We start from the raw sequence: 16,077 nt of genomic DNA, 5'->3' as shown, positions 1-16,077 counted from the left end.
GAGACAGTAGGGCAAGATGGAGACAGTAGGGGAAGATGGAGACAGTAGGGGAAAATGGAGACAGTAGGAGAAGATGGAGACAGTAGGGCAATATGGAGACAGTAGGGGAAGATGGAGACAGTAGGGCAAGATGGAGACAGTAGGACAAGATGGAGACAGTGGGACAAGATCGAAACAATAGGGCAAGATGGAGACAGTAGGACATGATGAAGACAGTAGGGCAAGATGGAGACAGTAGGGCAAGATGGAGACAGTAGGGCAAGATGGAGACAGTAGGACAAGATGGAGACAGTAGGGCAAGATGGAGACAGTAGGACAAGATGGAGACAGTATGGCAAGATGGAGACAGTAAGACAAGATGGAGACAGTAGGGCAAGATGGAGACAGTAGGGCAAGATGGAGACAGTAGGACAAGATGGAGACAGTAGGGCAAGATGGAGACAGTAGGGCAAGATGGAGACAGTAGGGCAAGATGGAGACAGTAGGGGAAGATGGAGACAGTAGGGGAAAATGGAGACAGTAGGGCAAGATGGATACAGTAGGGCAATATGGAGACAATAGGGCAAGATGGAGACAGTAGGACAAGATGGAGATAGTAGGGCAAGATGGAGACAGTAGGGCAAGATGGAGACAGTAGGGCAAGATGGAGACAGTAGGGCAAGATGGAGACAGTACGACAAGATGGAGAAATAGGGCAATATGGAGACAGTAGGGCAAGATGGAGACAGTAGGGCAAGATGGAGATAGTAGGACAAGATGGAGACAGTAGGACAAGATGGAGACAGTAGGGCAAGATGGAGACAGTAGGACAAGATGGAGACAGTAGGGCAAGATGGAGACAGTAGGGCAAGATGGAGGCAGTAGGGCAAGATGGAGACAGTAGGACAAGATGGAGACAGTAGGGCAAGATGGAGACAGTAGGACAAGATGGAGACAGTAGGACAAGATGGAGACAGTAGGGCAAGATGGAGACAGTAGGACAAGATGGAGATAGTAGGACAAGATGGAGACAGTAGGACAAGATGGAGACAGTAGGACAAGATGGAGATAGTAAGGCAAGATGGAGACAGTAGGACAAGATGGAGACAGTAGGGCAAGATGGAGGCAGTAGGACAAGATGGAGACAGTAGGACAAGATGGAGACAGTAGGGCAAGATGGAGACAGTAGGACAAGATGGAGATAGTAGGACAAGATGGAGATAGTAGGACAAGATGGAGACAGTAGGACAAGATGGAGATAGTAGGGCAAGATGGAGACAGTAGGACAAGATGGAGACAGTAGGGCAAGATGGAGACAGTAGGACAAGATGATGATACTAGAGCACGATGCCACCTGATGGGTATAGTAGTGGCAGCAGGGTACATAAGAGACCATATTGCTGTCGGTGGAATGGAGAATCAATTTAAGACTTCCCCATGTGCCCCGGGTTTAATGATAAATACTGTTTGCCCAGAGGCACAGGGACCCACATTGCAGCGCTGAGGTACTGGGTTTGTGTGGGATTTTCCTCAGGGTTCAGTTCCCTCTAACAGTCCTGAAACATAATGGTCACAGGCAGGGCCACCAATGAGAGGGGTACAGGGGGCAATCCAGTCAATATCCCCCGTGTTAGTGGGTCATGGTGGGACTAGCCCACTGGGTCTGACCCCATTGGGCCCAGTCACCCCCGCTCCCTGCTCCGGAGGGGTAATGGGGTACCCCAAGAAATATGAAAGTGCGACTTGCAGGCTGGGAAGGGGCCTGGAGTTGTGAGTTTGGTTGGGTAATGGGCTGGGTTTTGGCATAACTGGGCGTGGCTCTAAAAATTAGGGGCGTGACTACATAATATGTCACTGAGGCCCCATTTTACCTTGTTTTTATCTATAGTTTTTATTTCTGCTATACCACAAGTAGCCTGCAGATGGCGCAGCTGCTTCAATTGATTTTGATTGTTTTCTCACTCTATAGGCCAGGACTTTATGGGCAATTTTAGGACATACATTCATAATAACAACAACACCATCGAGGCTGCATGTTAGAAGCCTGGGATTTACCTACTCGTACAGTCATTTATTATAGAGCTGCTCTATGGCTCTCCCTGTACAGCAGCCCCAGGGTAAGTCACATGGGTACCCTGTCTCAGCCCCGCCCCCTGCTGGGAACATCAGCCAACCAAGCTGAGTGGCCTTATAACACCCATGTTGGGCCACTATAAACCAGCAAATGAGATATATATATATATATATATATATATGTACTATCACATTAAAGGGGAAGCTCACCCTAAGGTAGAGGGAAATTCTAAACAATATTCATTAAAAAATCTAAAATGGATTTAAGGACCGGTGTAAAAGTAATTACTGAAAGCAGCGCCTCCGGCTGTTCATATTCTCTTTCCCCCGAAACAATCCGAATGTTTCCAATCTCTGTGCCCGAAACATTGTATCAGAAGCGGCTGAATATCAGTTACATCGTTCCTAGGGGGAGAACAAAAATGGACGGACAGACGTTGCTTTCAATGGCAAATACATTGCTAATTAGATTTAAATCCGTTAGAAAGTTCTAATGAATAAATGGGGGGAAGTTGCTTAGAATTGAGTTTTCTTTCAACTGGCAAACTAAGGTGTTTGTGTTAAGTTGCCCTTTAATCCAACAAGGAAGAGGTGGTTTATATGTATAGATATAAGATGTTTATGCGTGATATATATATATATGTGTGTGATATATAGAATACAATCATCCAAATGGGGACTTATAGGCGATGGACCAACGTATTGGGCAGTTTGGGCAGTTTTGGGCAGTTCCGGGTCGGCCAATGGGTTTGTGTTGGGAGCAGCTGCCGGGAGGAAAGCGCTCTCCCCAGAGCCTGGCAGGGTGGGGGAAGGAGCTGTGAGCAGGATTTACAAGGCAACGTGCATGCTATCAGTTTCCCTTTAACCCAAAGCCCCGCCTCCTGTAATTGACACAGTTCTGGTGTGCCGGCCAATGGGAAGCCGGAGTGTGTGCAGCACAACTTTCCCTTTGCTACAAGGCAGAGAGCAGTGTGTGAGTGTGTGTGTGAGCGAGAGGGAGCGTGTGTGAGTTTGGGGGTGCAGGGACGGGAGCCTGGGACCCCAACCAATCCCTAGCAACGGAGAATAAGCCCTTGGCCCCCCCCCCCCCACAACAGATTTAAAGTGAAACTTTACAAATTTCTGCAAGATTTTGGCTCAGCTTTGCCTTTAACAGGAGCTTTTTTTTTTTTATTTTTATTATTTTGATTTTCTTCGATTTGCCTAAAACTCCTGAAATTCTGTCATTCGGCCCCATTTTCCAACCCGAGTCTGTGTGCGAGTGTGAGTGTGAGTGTGCGCGTGTGTTGGTGCAAATGCCTGTTTAACCCTTTCACTGCCGGTGGGATTTATACAATGCTGAAGGTTCTGACCAAGAAGCTGAAGAACCAGAGCCTGAGCGAGATCCAGCCCTACCAGCGAAAGGTAACGACCAACTGCAACTTTCCGTATGGCCCAGCTCTTGCCTGGTGTGCGGGGAGAGGGGGGGGGGTTACGTGGCTGGGGGTGCCCGCCGGGTTTATTGCAGCCTGGGCTATAATTAGCCCTTTGGCTCGTGGCACTAGGAATGGGGAGAGAGGCTTCTGGGAATGGAAAGCTCAGGGCAGAACGGCACATTGAGAGGGGAAGGAACAGGGCCGGGGACTGTGAGCCGGGAGCCTCCTCTATAGGCCTCGTCTGCTGCAACTCCCCCCCCTCGTTACCAAACGGTGGTGCCATACTGCTTAGTCATTTATATGTTACTGCCCAGTGTGACCTGTATCACTGCCACAATGCATCTCTGTACCTACTGTACTTGCACTTCCTACTGTACTTACTGTACTTACTGTATCCCCACTGGGAGTCTATAATATATGTAAATAAAAAGACTTTACTATACACTCTGTATTCTGTGCCTTAATAGTAACCCCAGTAATACATTTACCCTTTCATTCTGATAGGCCCCACTATATACAGTCCCTTCCCAGAGGCTATTATCCCCCCACTGCTACTATAGGCACCATCTCTCCCTACTATACCTGCTATCCCACAGCCCCAGTCCCTTCCCAGAGGCTATTATCCCCCCACTGCTACTATAGGCACCATCTCTCCCTACTATACCTGCTATCCCACAGCCCCAGTCCCTTCCCAGAGGCTATTATCCCCCCACTGCTACTATAGGCACCATCTCTCCCTACTATACCTGCTATCCCACAGCCCCCAGTCCCTTCCCAGAGGCTATTATCCCCCCACTGCTACTATAGGCACCATCTCTCCCTACTATACCTGCTATCCCACAGCCCCAGTCCCTTCCCAGAGTCTATTATCCCCCACTGCTACTATAGGCACCATCTCTCCCTACTATACCTGCTATCCCCACAGCCCCAGTCCCTTCCCAGAGGCTATTATCCCCCCACTGCTACTATGGCACCATCTCTCCCTACTATACCTGCTATCCCACAGCCCCAGTCCCTTCCCAGAGGCTATTATCCCCCACTGCTACTATAGGCACCATCTCTCCCTACTATAACCTGCTATCCCACAGCCCCAGTCCCCTTCCCAGAGGCTATTATCCCCCACTGCTACTATAGGCAACCATCTCTCCCTACTATACCTGCTATCCCACAGCCCCAGTCCCTTCCCAGAGGCTATTATCCCACTGCTACTATAGCACCATCTCTCCCTACTATACCTGCTATCCCACAGCCCCAGTCCCTTCCCAGAGGCTATTATCCCCCCCCACTGCTACTATAGGCACCATCTCTCCCTACTATACCTGCTATCCCCACAGCCCCAGTCCCTTCCCCAGAGGCTATTATCCCCCACTGCTACTATAGGCACCATCTCTCCCTACTATACCTGCTATCCCACAGCCCCAGTCCCTTCCAGAGGCTATTATCCCCCACTGCTACTATAGGCACCATCTCTCCCTACTATACCTGCTATCCCACAGCCCCAGTCCCTTCCCAGAGGCTATTATCCCCCCACTGCTACTATAGGCACCATCTCTCCCTACTATACCCTGATATCCCACAGCCCCAGTCCTTCCCAGAGGCTATTATCCCCCACTGCTACTATAGGCACCATCTCTCCCTACTATACCTGCTCTCTCACAGCCCCAGTCCCTTCCCAGAGGCTATTATCCCCCCACTGCTACTATAGGCACCATCTCTCCCTACTATACCTGCTATCCCACAGCCCCAGTCCCTTCCCAGAGGCTATTATCCCCCCCCCCACTGCTACTATAGGCACCATCTCTCCCTACATACCTGCTATCCCCACAGCCCCAGTCCTTCCCAGAGGCTATTATTCCCCACTGCTACTATAGGCACCATCTCTCCCTACTATACCTGCTATCCCACAGCCCCAGTCCCTTCCCAGAGGCTATTATCCCCCCACTGCTACTATAGGCACCATCTCTCCCTACTATACCTGCTATCCCACAGCCCCAGTCCCTTCCCAGAGGCTATTATCCCCCCACTGCTACTATAGGCACCATCTCTCCCTACTATACCTGAATATCCCACAGCCCAGTCCCTTCCCAGAGGCTATTATCCCCCCACTGCTACTATAGGCACCATCTCTCCCTACTATACCTGCTCTCTCACAGCCCCAGTCCCTTCCCAGAGGCTATTATCCCCCCACTGCTACTATAGGCACCATCTCTCCCTACTATACCTGCTCTCTCACAGCCCCAGTCCCTTCCCAGAGGCTATTATCCCCCCACTGCTACTATAGGCACCATCTCTCCCTACTATACCTGCTATCCCACAGCCCCAGTCCCTTCCCAGAGGCTATTATCCCCCCACTGCTACTATAGGCACCATCTCTCCCTACTATACCTGCTATCCCACAGCCCCAGTCCCTTCCCAGAGGCTATTATCCCCCCCTGCTACTATAGGCACCATCTCTCCCTACTATACCTGATATCCCACAGCCCCAGTCCCTTCCCAGAGGCTATTATCCCCCCACTGCTACTATAGGCACCATCTCTCCCTACTTATACCTGCTATCCACAGCCCAGTCCCTTCCCAGAGGCTATTATCCCCCCACTGCTACTATAGGCACCATCTCTCCCTACTATACCTGCTATCCCACAGCCCCAGTCCCTTCCCAGAGGCTATTATCCCCCCCCCACTGCTACTATAGGCCACCATCTCTCCCTACTATACCTGCTATCCCACAGCCCCAGTCCCTTCCCAGAGGCTATTATCCCCCACTGCTACTATAGGCACCATCTCTCCCTACTATACCTGCTATCCCACAGCCCCAGTCCCTTCCCAGAGGCTATTATCCCCCCACTGCTACTATAGGCACCATCTCTCCCTACTATACCTGCTATCCCACAGCCCCAGTCCCTTCCCAGAGGCTATTATCCCCCACTGCTACTATAGGCACCATCTCTCCCAACTATACCTGCTATCCCACAGCCCCAGTCCCTTCCCAGAGGCTATTATCCCCCCACTGCTACTATAGGCACCATCTCTCCCTACTATACCTGATATCCCCACAGCCCCCAGTCCCTTCCCAGAGGCTATTATCCCCCCACTGCTACTATAGGCACCATCTCTCCCTACTATACCTGCTATCCACAGCCCCAGTCCCTTCCCAGAGGCTATTATCCCCCCACTGCTACTATAGGCACCATCTCTCCCTACTATACCTGCTATCCCACAGCCCCAGTCCCTTCCCAGAGGCTATTATCCCCCCACTGCTACTATAGGCACCATCTCTCCCTACTATACCTGCTATCCCACAGCCCCAGTCCCTTCCCAGAGGCTATTATCCCCCCACTGCTACTATAGGCACCATCTCTCCCTACTATACCTGCTATCCCACAGCCCCAGTCCCCAGGGGTAGGTAGGGCAGACGAGGCCTAAGCAGCCTGAGATCAGTTCTAATAGTATTTATCATTTATATCTCATGATGTACATTTATATTAGTTTGCCTTTAGCAATGTACATTAGGGATTATATCTGCTCTTAATTAACCCCGAATCCTTTACAACCTTCTGCTTTTTCTCTGGAGGTTGTGGGCGGAGCTTGTATCTCCTTTTCATATTTTCATATTGAAGTTTATTATGTGAAAAGAACATTCCCTGGATATTTCCTCATTTCATACCTTCCAGCATTCTAGATATTAATATTAGGCCTCACTGCAATTCACTCTAGTCCTGCCTTTGGCCACACACCCTATCAGTCAAACCACATCCCACTTTCTGGTAAGCCACACCCCTTGCCTATTTATTTGTATGTAAGTGGCCAAGCCTTGGGATAAGTTAGCCAGGGAACCATCTTGCTTTCAGCTTTATGCAGTTTCTACTTGTTGTTCTTTTGGGCTCAGTTCCCCCCATAGTGCAACCGGGACCCGCCGGATCCCCAAACTTTGCCCCCAGGCTATTTTGGTACCTGTGAATTTGCTCCTTTATTTATTGTCTGATAATTACTGTTTATTTATAAAGCCGAGCCGCATGTAGAAAAGACAATAGGGAAAGGAGCCAATAAATACCGAGTAGGAAGAAAGGGGCGGAGTCTCTAGAGACAGAATAAGCCAGGGACGTCCAGTGTTCACAACTTGCAGCTGTTGTTTAACTTGAACTCTCAGTATCTCCAGACGTTAGAAGTCATTATCGAACAAAAATAGAACAAAGAAAAATAAAGGGGAAGTAAACCCAAAATGTATACATTACATCATTGACAAATGTTATCAGTAGCTTCCCAATATACATTCATTGCACATTACATTGTTCTATCTGCCCTTTCCTGTTCTCTGCACTGCCAGTTCTGACTGTCAAACAAATATAGCAGAAGGCAGCAAGCATGCAAGGCATTGTGGGTGTTTGTTGTATCCAAGGAAGACTGACGGTCACTACAAGGAGCCCTTGGGTCTCGCAGTCAGTCTGCAGGGCCCGTGTATTGGGCTTTGTGCCAGGAGTCTGTTAGTCATATGGGCCCCATGTGTAAGGTTATTGCCCCATAGTGCCCTCTCCTTGGTACTGACTGGGGGGAAGGGGGGGGATTTCTCAGATCTGGGCCGTGGCCTGAGAATGATCTGGAATCTGAAACAAAGTCCTATTGTTCCCTGAACTCGTTTGCTGACCCCTCGGCCCGTGACGGGGCCCCGGCTAATACGCGGCACTGAAGGGATTCATATAAACACATTTCTTAATTGGCTGATTTCTCATTTACCCTTTGGTTTTCCTACTATTTCTCACCTCTGAATGATAACGATAGTGTATTGTCTGTATCTGTATATAGCCCCCCCCCCCCTTCCCTGGGAACGAATCCCACCCTGTATGTATTGCAGCCCCCCTACATTCCCTGCCTGAGTATGAAATGCCCCCCAGATCTGTGTGTGCTTTGCCTTTACTCATTGTTATATCACGTCATTCTAACAAAATATTGGGTAAGTGGGTGGGGCCTTGGATTTGGGGGGAAAGGAAACATGGGTGCAGGTTGGCAGCTCAGGTTTGGTAGAGCATTTTGGTCTCCTTTTAGCAAATGCTGCTTTCCTGTCCCAGAAGAGCAGGGGCACAGCTATATGTTACTAGGCAAACTCATTTTGTATAAATATAGAAACACTGGGGTAACAGTCACCCTGCAATAGTTCCAGGGGTACCCAGGGCACAAATAAGCACTCACCCCTAATCCCCCCCTAACTGGCCTTCAGGCTGGGCCCCCTTAGCCCATAACAAGGTTACAGATATATAGAAACATTGGGGTAACAGTCACCCCGCTATAGTTCCAGGGGTACCCAGGGCACAAATAAGCACTCACCCCAAATCCCCCCGTAACTGGCCTTCAGGCTGGGCCCCCTTAGCCCATAACAAGGTTATAGATATATAGAAACATTGGGGTAACAGTCACCCCGCTATAGTTCCAGGGGTACCCAGGGCACAAATAAGCACTCACCCCAAATCCCCCCGTAACTGGCCTTCAGGATGGGCCCCCTTAGCCCATAACAAGGTTACAGATATATAGAAACATTGGGGTAACAGTCACCCCGCTATAGTTCCAGGGGTACCCAGGGCACAAATAAGCACTCACCCCAAATCCCCCTAACTGGCCTTCAGGCTGGGCCCCCTTAGCCCATAACAAGGTTACAGATATATAGAAACATTGGGGTAACAGTCACCCCGCTATAGTTCCAGGGGTACCCAGGGCACAATAAAGCACTCACCCCAAATCCCCCCTAACTGGCCTTCAGGCTGGGCCCCCTTAGCCCATAACAAGGTTACAGATATATAGAAACATTGGGGTAACAGTCACCCCGCTATAGTTCCAGGGGTACCCAGGGCACAAATAAGCACTCACCCCAAATCCCCCCCTAACTGGCCTTCAGGCTGGGCCCCCTTAGCCCATAACAAGGTTACAGATATATAGAAACATTGGGGTAACAGTCACCCCGCTATAGTTCCAGGGGTACCCAGGGCACAAATAAGCACTTGAGTATGAGTTGGAGGTTGGATAGCAGTCATTACAAATCCAATAAAAACAAGTAATTAGAGGGATAATGAGTGCGTAGGAGAATAATTTGCTCATTATAGTTTAGTATTTATACAAGTTTATTTACATTTTTATGGTCATGTGACGGCCCAACCCATGTGTTTCTGGTAAACTGCAACTCCCAGCACTCCCTGTCAGCCTTGCTCCAGTCTCCAGCAGTAGTGCAGCCAAGGGCAGATGTAGCAAAAGCCTAATGTATTATTAAAGAGAAAATATCTCTCTATTGTTTTACTCAGGATTAATTATTAAGGGAAGTTGATTCCAGTTATATCCTGGCCTCGAAAGCTCATCTTGCCCCTCCCATATACTGTACCCGGTATACTGACTGCCTGTCAGGGGGCGGCTAAGGCAACGTGACCTGTGCTCTGATAAACTTCACTCACACTTTACTGCTGCGCTGCAAGTTGGAGTGATACCCCCCCCCCTCACCCCCAGCAGCCGATCAGCAGAACAATGGGAAGGGAGCAAGATAGCAGCTCCCAGTAGGTATCAGAATAGCACTCAATAGTAAGAAATCCAAGTCCGGCTTGGGACTCCTCCAGTTACATGGGAGTAGGAGAAACAATAGGTTAGCTGAAAGCAGTTCTAATGTGTAGCGCTGGCTGAAAGCTCAGACTCAGGCACACTTTACTGCTGCGCTGCAAGTTGGAGTGATACCCCCCCCCCTCACCCCCAGCAGCCGATCAGCAGAACAATGGGAAGGGAGCAAGATAGCAGCTCCCAGTAGGTATCAGAATAGCACTCAATAGTAAGAAATCCAAGTCCGGCTTGGGACTCCTCCAGTTACATGGGAGTAGGAGAAACAATAGGTTAGCTGAAAGCAGTTCTAATGTGTAGCGCTGGCTGAAAGCTCAGACTCAGGCACACTTTACTGCTGCGCTGCAAGTTGGAGTGATATCCCCCCCCCTCTCACCCCCAGCAGCCGATCAGCAGAACAATGGGAAGGGAGCAAGATAGCAGCTCCCAGTAGGTATCAGAATAGCACTCAATAGTAAGAAATCCAAGTCCGGCTTGGGACTCCTCCAGTTTACATGGGAGTAGGAGAAACAATAGGTTAGCTGAAAGCAGTTCTAATGTGTAGCGCTGGCTGAAAGCTCAGACTCAGGCACACTTTACTGCTGCGCTGCAAGTTGGAGTGATATCCCCCCCCCTCTCACCCCCAGCAGCCGATCAGCAGAACAATGGGAAGGGAGCAAGATAGCAGCTCCCAGTAGGTATCAGAATAGCACTCAATAGTAAGAAATCCAAGTCCGGCTTGGGACTCCTCCAGTTACATGGGAGTAGGAGAAACAATAGGTTAGCTGAAAGCAGTTCTAATGGGTAGCGCTGGCTGAAAGCTCAGACTCAGGCACAAGGCACTGAGATGGCGCCTACACACCAATATTACAGCTACAAATACATTTGTTGGTTCAAGAATAAAATGTTAAATTCCATTTACGTGTAGTTTAGTTGCCAATATCCCTTTAAATGCAATGCTTTAGTGAGAGACAGACGTGCAGGTAGGCTGAATGCACTGGCGCAGGAACCTCGTGACTTTGTGGCTGACTGGAGCCCTTTGAAAGGATCTGAACTGCTGATTAGGGAGGTTCTGCATTCTTGCACTTACCAGGGACTCTCAGGGGCCCTTCTGGATACTCAGGGACCCCAGATACTTTCCCCAGCAACTGACAGACTCCTGAGAGATGGGAAACGTCAGAGTAATATTGTACCTGAGTAGCAAATCTGCACTATCTGAGTATCACTCATGTATTATAAGGGATAATGTACCCCCTACTGTAAATGATAAGGATATTAGCAGTCACTGAGGGGTTCTGTGCCCATATAAAGGCACAAGGCTGCAGGCTGAGTTATACAGGGAACTCTGAGTATCACTCATGTATTATAAGGGATAATGTACCCCCTACTGTAAATGATAAGGATATTAGCAGTCACTGAGGGGTTCTGTGCCCCCCATATAAAGGCACAAGGCTGCAGGCTGAGTTATACAGGGAACTCTGAGTATCACTCATGTATTATAAGGGATAATGTACCCCCTACTGTAAATGATAAGGATATTAGCAGTCACTGAGGGGTTCTGTGCCCCCATATAAAGCACAAGGCTGCAGGCTGAGTTATACAGGGAACTCTGAGTATCACTCATGTATTATAAGGGATAATGTACCCCCTACTGTAAATGATAAGGATATTAGCAGTCACTGAGGGGTTCTGTGCCCCCCATATAAAGGCACAAGGCTGCAGGCTGAGTTATACAGGGAACTCTGAGTATCACTCATGTATTATAAGGGATAATGTACCCCCTACTGTAAATGATAAGGATATTAGCAGTCACTGAGGGGTTCTGTGCCCCCCATATAAAGGCACAAGGCTGCAGGCTGAGTTATACAGGGAACTCTGAGTATCACTCATGTATTATAAGGGATAATGTACCCCCTACTGTAAATGATAAGGATATTAGCAGTCACTGAGGGGTTCTGTGCCCATATAAAGGCACAAGGCTGCAGGCTGAGTTATAGATGTTTCACTATTGTAGGGCCATTAGATTGTAAGCTCCAGTGGTGCAATATCCATAGTTATATCATGGCAATCTCTGAATGTATTAGAGTCCAATAGCAACTAAATAGCTATTTAGTAGCTGTATTTAGTAGAGGTGGAAAAAGCACTTTGTTGTTAATGACAGGGCGCCTTGATGAGCCGGAAAGCAAATACAGCTGCATTTAGTAGGAAATTCATTCATCAAGGGAAAGTAAACTGAGGAGCTGCTCCAAGATCTGCCGGCCTCTCTGTATTAGAGAGTTTCCTCTCGTGCCCTGCTGCGTTATTAACCCTTCCCCTGTCTAGCAATCTGCTGTGCTCTTTCAACAGGCTGTTAACCCTTTGCTGACAGGGTAGAAGGCAGGCAAAGGGTTAAAGAAAGGGTTTGTTTTTAGCAGCACCCTCTCCCAAGTGCTGGCATGTTCCGGGGGTCTGTGACCCCCTTTGAAAGCTGGAAACAGGCAAAAGGCAAATAAAATATAAGAAATTAAAAATGAAGCCCCAGAATTGGCACTGATATTACCCCAATATTTCTATATATCTGTAACCTTGTTATGGGCTAAGGGGGCCCAGCCTGAAGGCCAGTTAGGGGGGGATTTGGGGTGAGTGCTTATTTGTGCCCTGGGTACCCCTGGAACTATAGCGGGGTGACTGTTACCCCAATGTTTCTATATATCTGTAACCTTGTTATGGGCTAAGGGGGCCCAGCCTGAAGGCCAGTTAGGGGGGGGGATTTGGGGTGAGTGCTTATTTGTGCCCTGGGTACCCCTGGAACTATAGCGGGGTGACTGTTACCCCAATGTTTCTATATATCTGTAACCTTGTTATGGGCTAAGGGGGCCCAGCCTGAAGGCCAGTTAGGGGGGATTTGGGGTGAGTGCTTATTTGTGCCCTGGGTACCCCTGGAACTATAGCGGGGTGACTGTTACCCCAATGTTTCTATATATCTGTAACCTTGTTATGGGCTAAGGGGGCCCAGCCTGAAGGCCAGTTAGGGGGGGGATTGGGGTGAGTGCTTATTTGTGCCCTGGGTACCCCTGGAACTATAGCGGGGTGACTGTTACCCCAATGTTTCTATATATCTGTAACCTTGTTATGGGCTAAGGGGGCCCAGCCTGAAGGCCAGTTAGGGGGGGATTTGGGGTGAGTGCTTATTTTTACCCTGGGTACCCCCGGAACTATAGCGGGGTGACTGTTACCCCAATGTTTCTATATATCTGTAACCTTGTTATGGGCTAAGGGGGCCCAGCCTGAAGGCCAGTTAGGGGGGGGATTTGGGGTGAGTGCTTATTTGTGCCCTGGGTACCCCTGGAACTATAGCGGGGTGACTGTTACCCCAATGTTTCTATATATCTGTAACGCTTGTTATGGGCTAAGGGGGCCCAGCCTGAAGGCCAGTTAGGGGGGGATTTGGGGTGAGTGCTTATTTGTGCCCTGGGTACCCCTGGAACTATAGCGGGGTGACTGTTACCCCAATGTTTCTATATATCTGTAACCTTGTTATGGGCTAAGGGGGCCCAGCCTGAAGGCCAGTTAGGGGGGGGATTTTGGGGTGAGTGCTTATTTGTGCCCTGGGTACCCCTGGAACTATAGCGGGGTGACTGTTACCCCAATGTTTCTATATATCTGTAACCTTGTTATGGGCTAAGGGGGCCCAGCCTGAAGGCCAGTTAGGGGGGGATTTGGGGTGAGTGCTTATTTTTACCCTGGGTACCCCCGGAACTATAGCGGGGTGACTGTTACCCCAATGTTTCTATATATCTGTAACCTTGTTATGGGCTAAGGGGGCCCAGACTGAAGGCCAGTTAGGGGGGGATTTGGGGTGAGTGCTTATTTGTGCCCTGGGTACCCCTGGAACTATAGCAGGGTGACTGTTACCCCAATGTTACCCTATATATCTGTAACCTTGTTATGGACTAAGGGGCCCAGCCTGAAGGCCAGTTAGGGGGGGATTTGGGGTGAGTGCTTATTGTGCCCTGGGTACCCCTGGAACTATAGCGGGGTGACTGTTACCCCAATGTTTCTATATATCTGTAACCTTGTTATGGGCTAAGGGGCCCAGCCTGAAGGCCATTTAGGGGGGGATTTGGGGTGAGTGCTTATTTGTGCCCTGGGTACCCCTGGAACTATAGCAGGGTGACTGTTACCCCAATGTTACCCTATATATCTGTAACCTTGTTATGGGCTAAGGGGGCCCAGCCTGAAGGCCAGTTAGGGGGGGATTTGGGGTGAGTGCTTATTTGTGCCCTGGGTACCCCTGGAACTATAAGCGGGGTGACTGTTACCCCAATGTTTCTATATATCTGTAACCTTGTTATGGGCTAAGGGGGCCCAGCCTGAAGGCCATTTAGGGGGGGATTTGGGGTGAGTGCTTATTTTGCCCCTGGGTACCCCTGGAACTATAGCGGGGTGACTGTTACCCCAATGTTTCTATATATCTGTAACCTTGTTATGGGCTAAGGGGGCCCAGCCTGAAGGCCAGTTAGGGGGGGATTTGGGGTGAGTGCTTATTTGTGCCCTGGGTACCCCTGGAATTATAATAAAACATATGCAGTTAAACAAAATGGATATAAAAGTGGAGCTGAAACTCCCCTAGATCCCAGCTCCCTGTATAAAAACACTATCTATTTATATAGAGACTTTCCCATGATTTGTGGCCCCGGATGTGACCCGCTGCTTTACAAAGTGCCTGTTTATTCTGATGCTGCTTTTCAGGAAATGACTGTTGGGGAGAGGATAAAGGTTTATAGGGGCGCTTAGATATTATTAAATCACTGCTTTACACAAACAGATCCTTGTTTATTGGGTTGAAGTCAAACAGGACAGAGGTCAAAATAAGCTCCAAAACCAACAGAATATTAACGGGTCGGCTGCTCCATCTGCAACATTGTCTGGAATAAATCATTTCCAGGAAAATTTTCACTCCAAGTTTATATAAATATATGTATACTGTGTGGGAGAGCTGCCATATTGTTTGCCTTATATTAAAGACAGCTTTCTTCATAACCACAGGGGTGTTTTCTTGTAAATGCAAGCTCTGTTGCCAAGGCAAGCAGTATAGCAGCTCCCGTGGGTAATTTTAGTATTTTAGCATCAGACTGGGCTCAGTGTTTGTTCTGTATACAGATATGGAGGAGCCACATTTAATTTAATGAGGAAAACTAATTTCCTAATTCACACAGATTTTTCCTATAGACTTCAGTGGAGGTTTCACAGGACAAACCATGGGATATGTTTTTCTTATCAAATTACCCCAAAATTTCCAATGAACAACGCAAATTCAATATCCTTATACTACAACCCCTGGGGAATAGCTATGCTTATGATTTAAAGGGGAAGATAAACATATACATTTTTGTAAACTTGTTTGAAGAAAATGTATGCAACTTTGCCAATGATCTTTGTTAGTGTTTATTTTTCTCTCATCCCATAATCACTCTGATTAAAAATGTAAAAGCTGCAAATCAAAAAGTTAAATAAGGTAAAACCAACAAACCGCCATAAACAGCACTGTATTCATTAGATACACTAGCGTGTGACTGACCTTGGCCTATGACAGAATGTTACCCTTTACTGACCCGCTATTGTCTCTTCAGCTTCTAACAATGCCCCCTTGTTCCTTGTGCTTATTGGTGCTGCCCTACAGACGGCACTGGGCTTTTATATTGGCACGGTCGCTGCACAATGCTATAGCCCATGTCTGCCGCTCACATATGTCTGGATAGTTGGCCTTTGCTTTAGAGTTGTGTTTAGGGGTTGCAGATAAGGGTAATTACCATGGGCTACACATTTTTGAAGGTAGGAAGAGTGGTCTCTGGACTTGGTGATAGGAATGCAGATATAGAAGGGCAAGATGGCGGCAGTTGGTCAAGTTGGTGAGAGTAGGATAGGTCAGAGATAGAGGGGCAAGATGGTGGCAGAAGGTCAAGTTGGTGAGAGTAGGATAGGTCAGAGATAGAAGGGCAAGATGGTGGCAGAAGGTCAAGTTGGTAAAAGTAGGATAGGTCAGATATAGAGGGGCAAGATGGTG

The 16,077-nt window shown here is 48.5% G+C and overlaps 1 protein-coding gene across 3 annotated transcripts in view; it reads left to right on the top strand.

Annotated features, from left to right (window-relative positions):
- The first annotated feature begins 2,990 nt into the window (after window positions 1–2,990).
- The window catches only part of MGC86483 (uncharacterized protein), a 54,319-nt gene continuing 41,232 nt past the window's right edge, over window positions 2,991–16,077 (top strand). For 2 of the 3 annotated variants that reach the window (XR_004222622.1, XM_031901503.1), the window contains exon 1: window positions 2,991–3,456. Coding sequence is in view for 2 of the 3 variants with exons in the window: in XM_031901503.1 (XP_031757363.1) it covers window positions 3,388–3,456 (69 nt within the window). In the remaining variant the exon portion in view is untranslated. 3 annotated transcript variants of the gene reach the window in all.

The sequence above is a fragment of the Xenopus tropicalis genome, chromosome 5 (assembly GCF_000004195.4).
Source record: "Xenopus tropicalis strain Nigerian chromosome 5, UCB_Xtro_10.0, whole genome shotgun sequence".
NCBI lineage: Eukaryota > Metazoa > Chordata > Amphibia > Anura > Pipidae > Xenopus > Xenopus tropicalis.
Note: the sequence above shows the minus strand (reverse complement) of the source record. Positions and strands in the feature narration are given on the sequence as shown.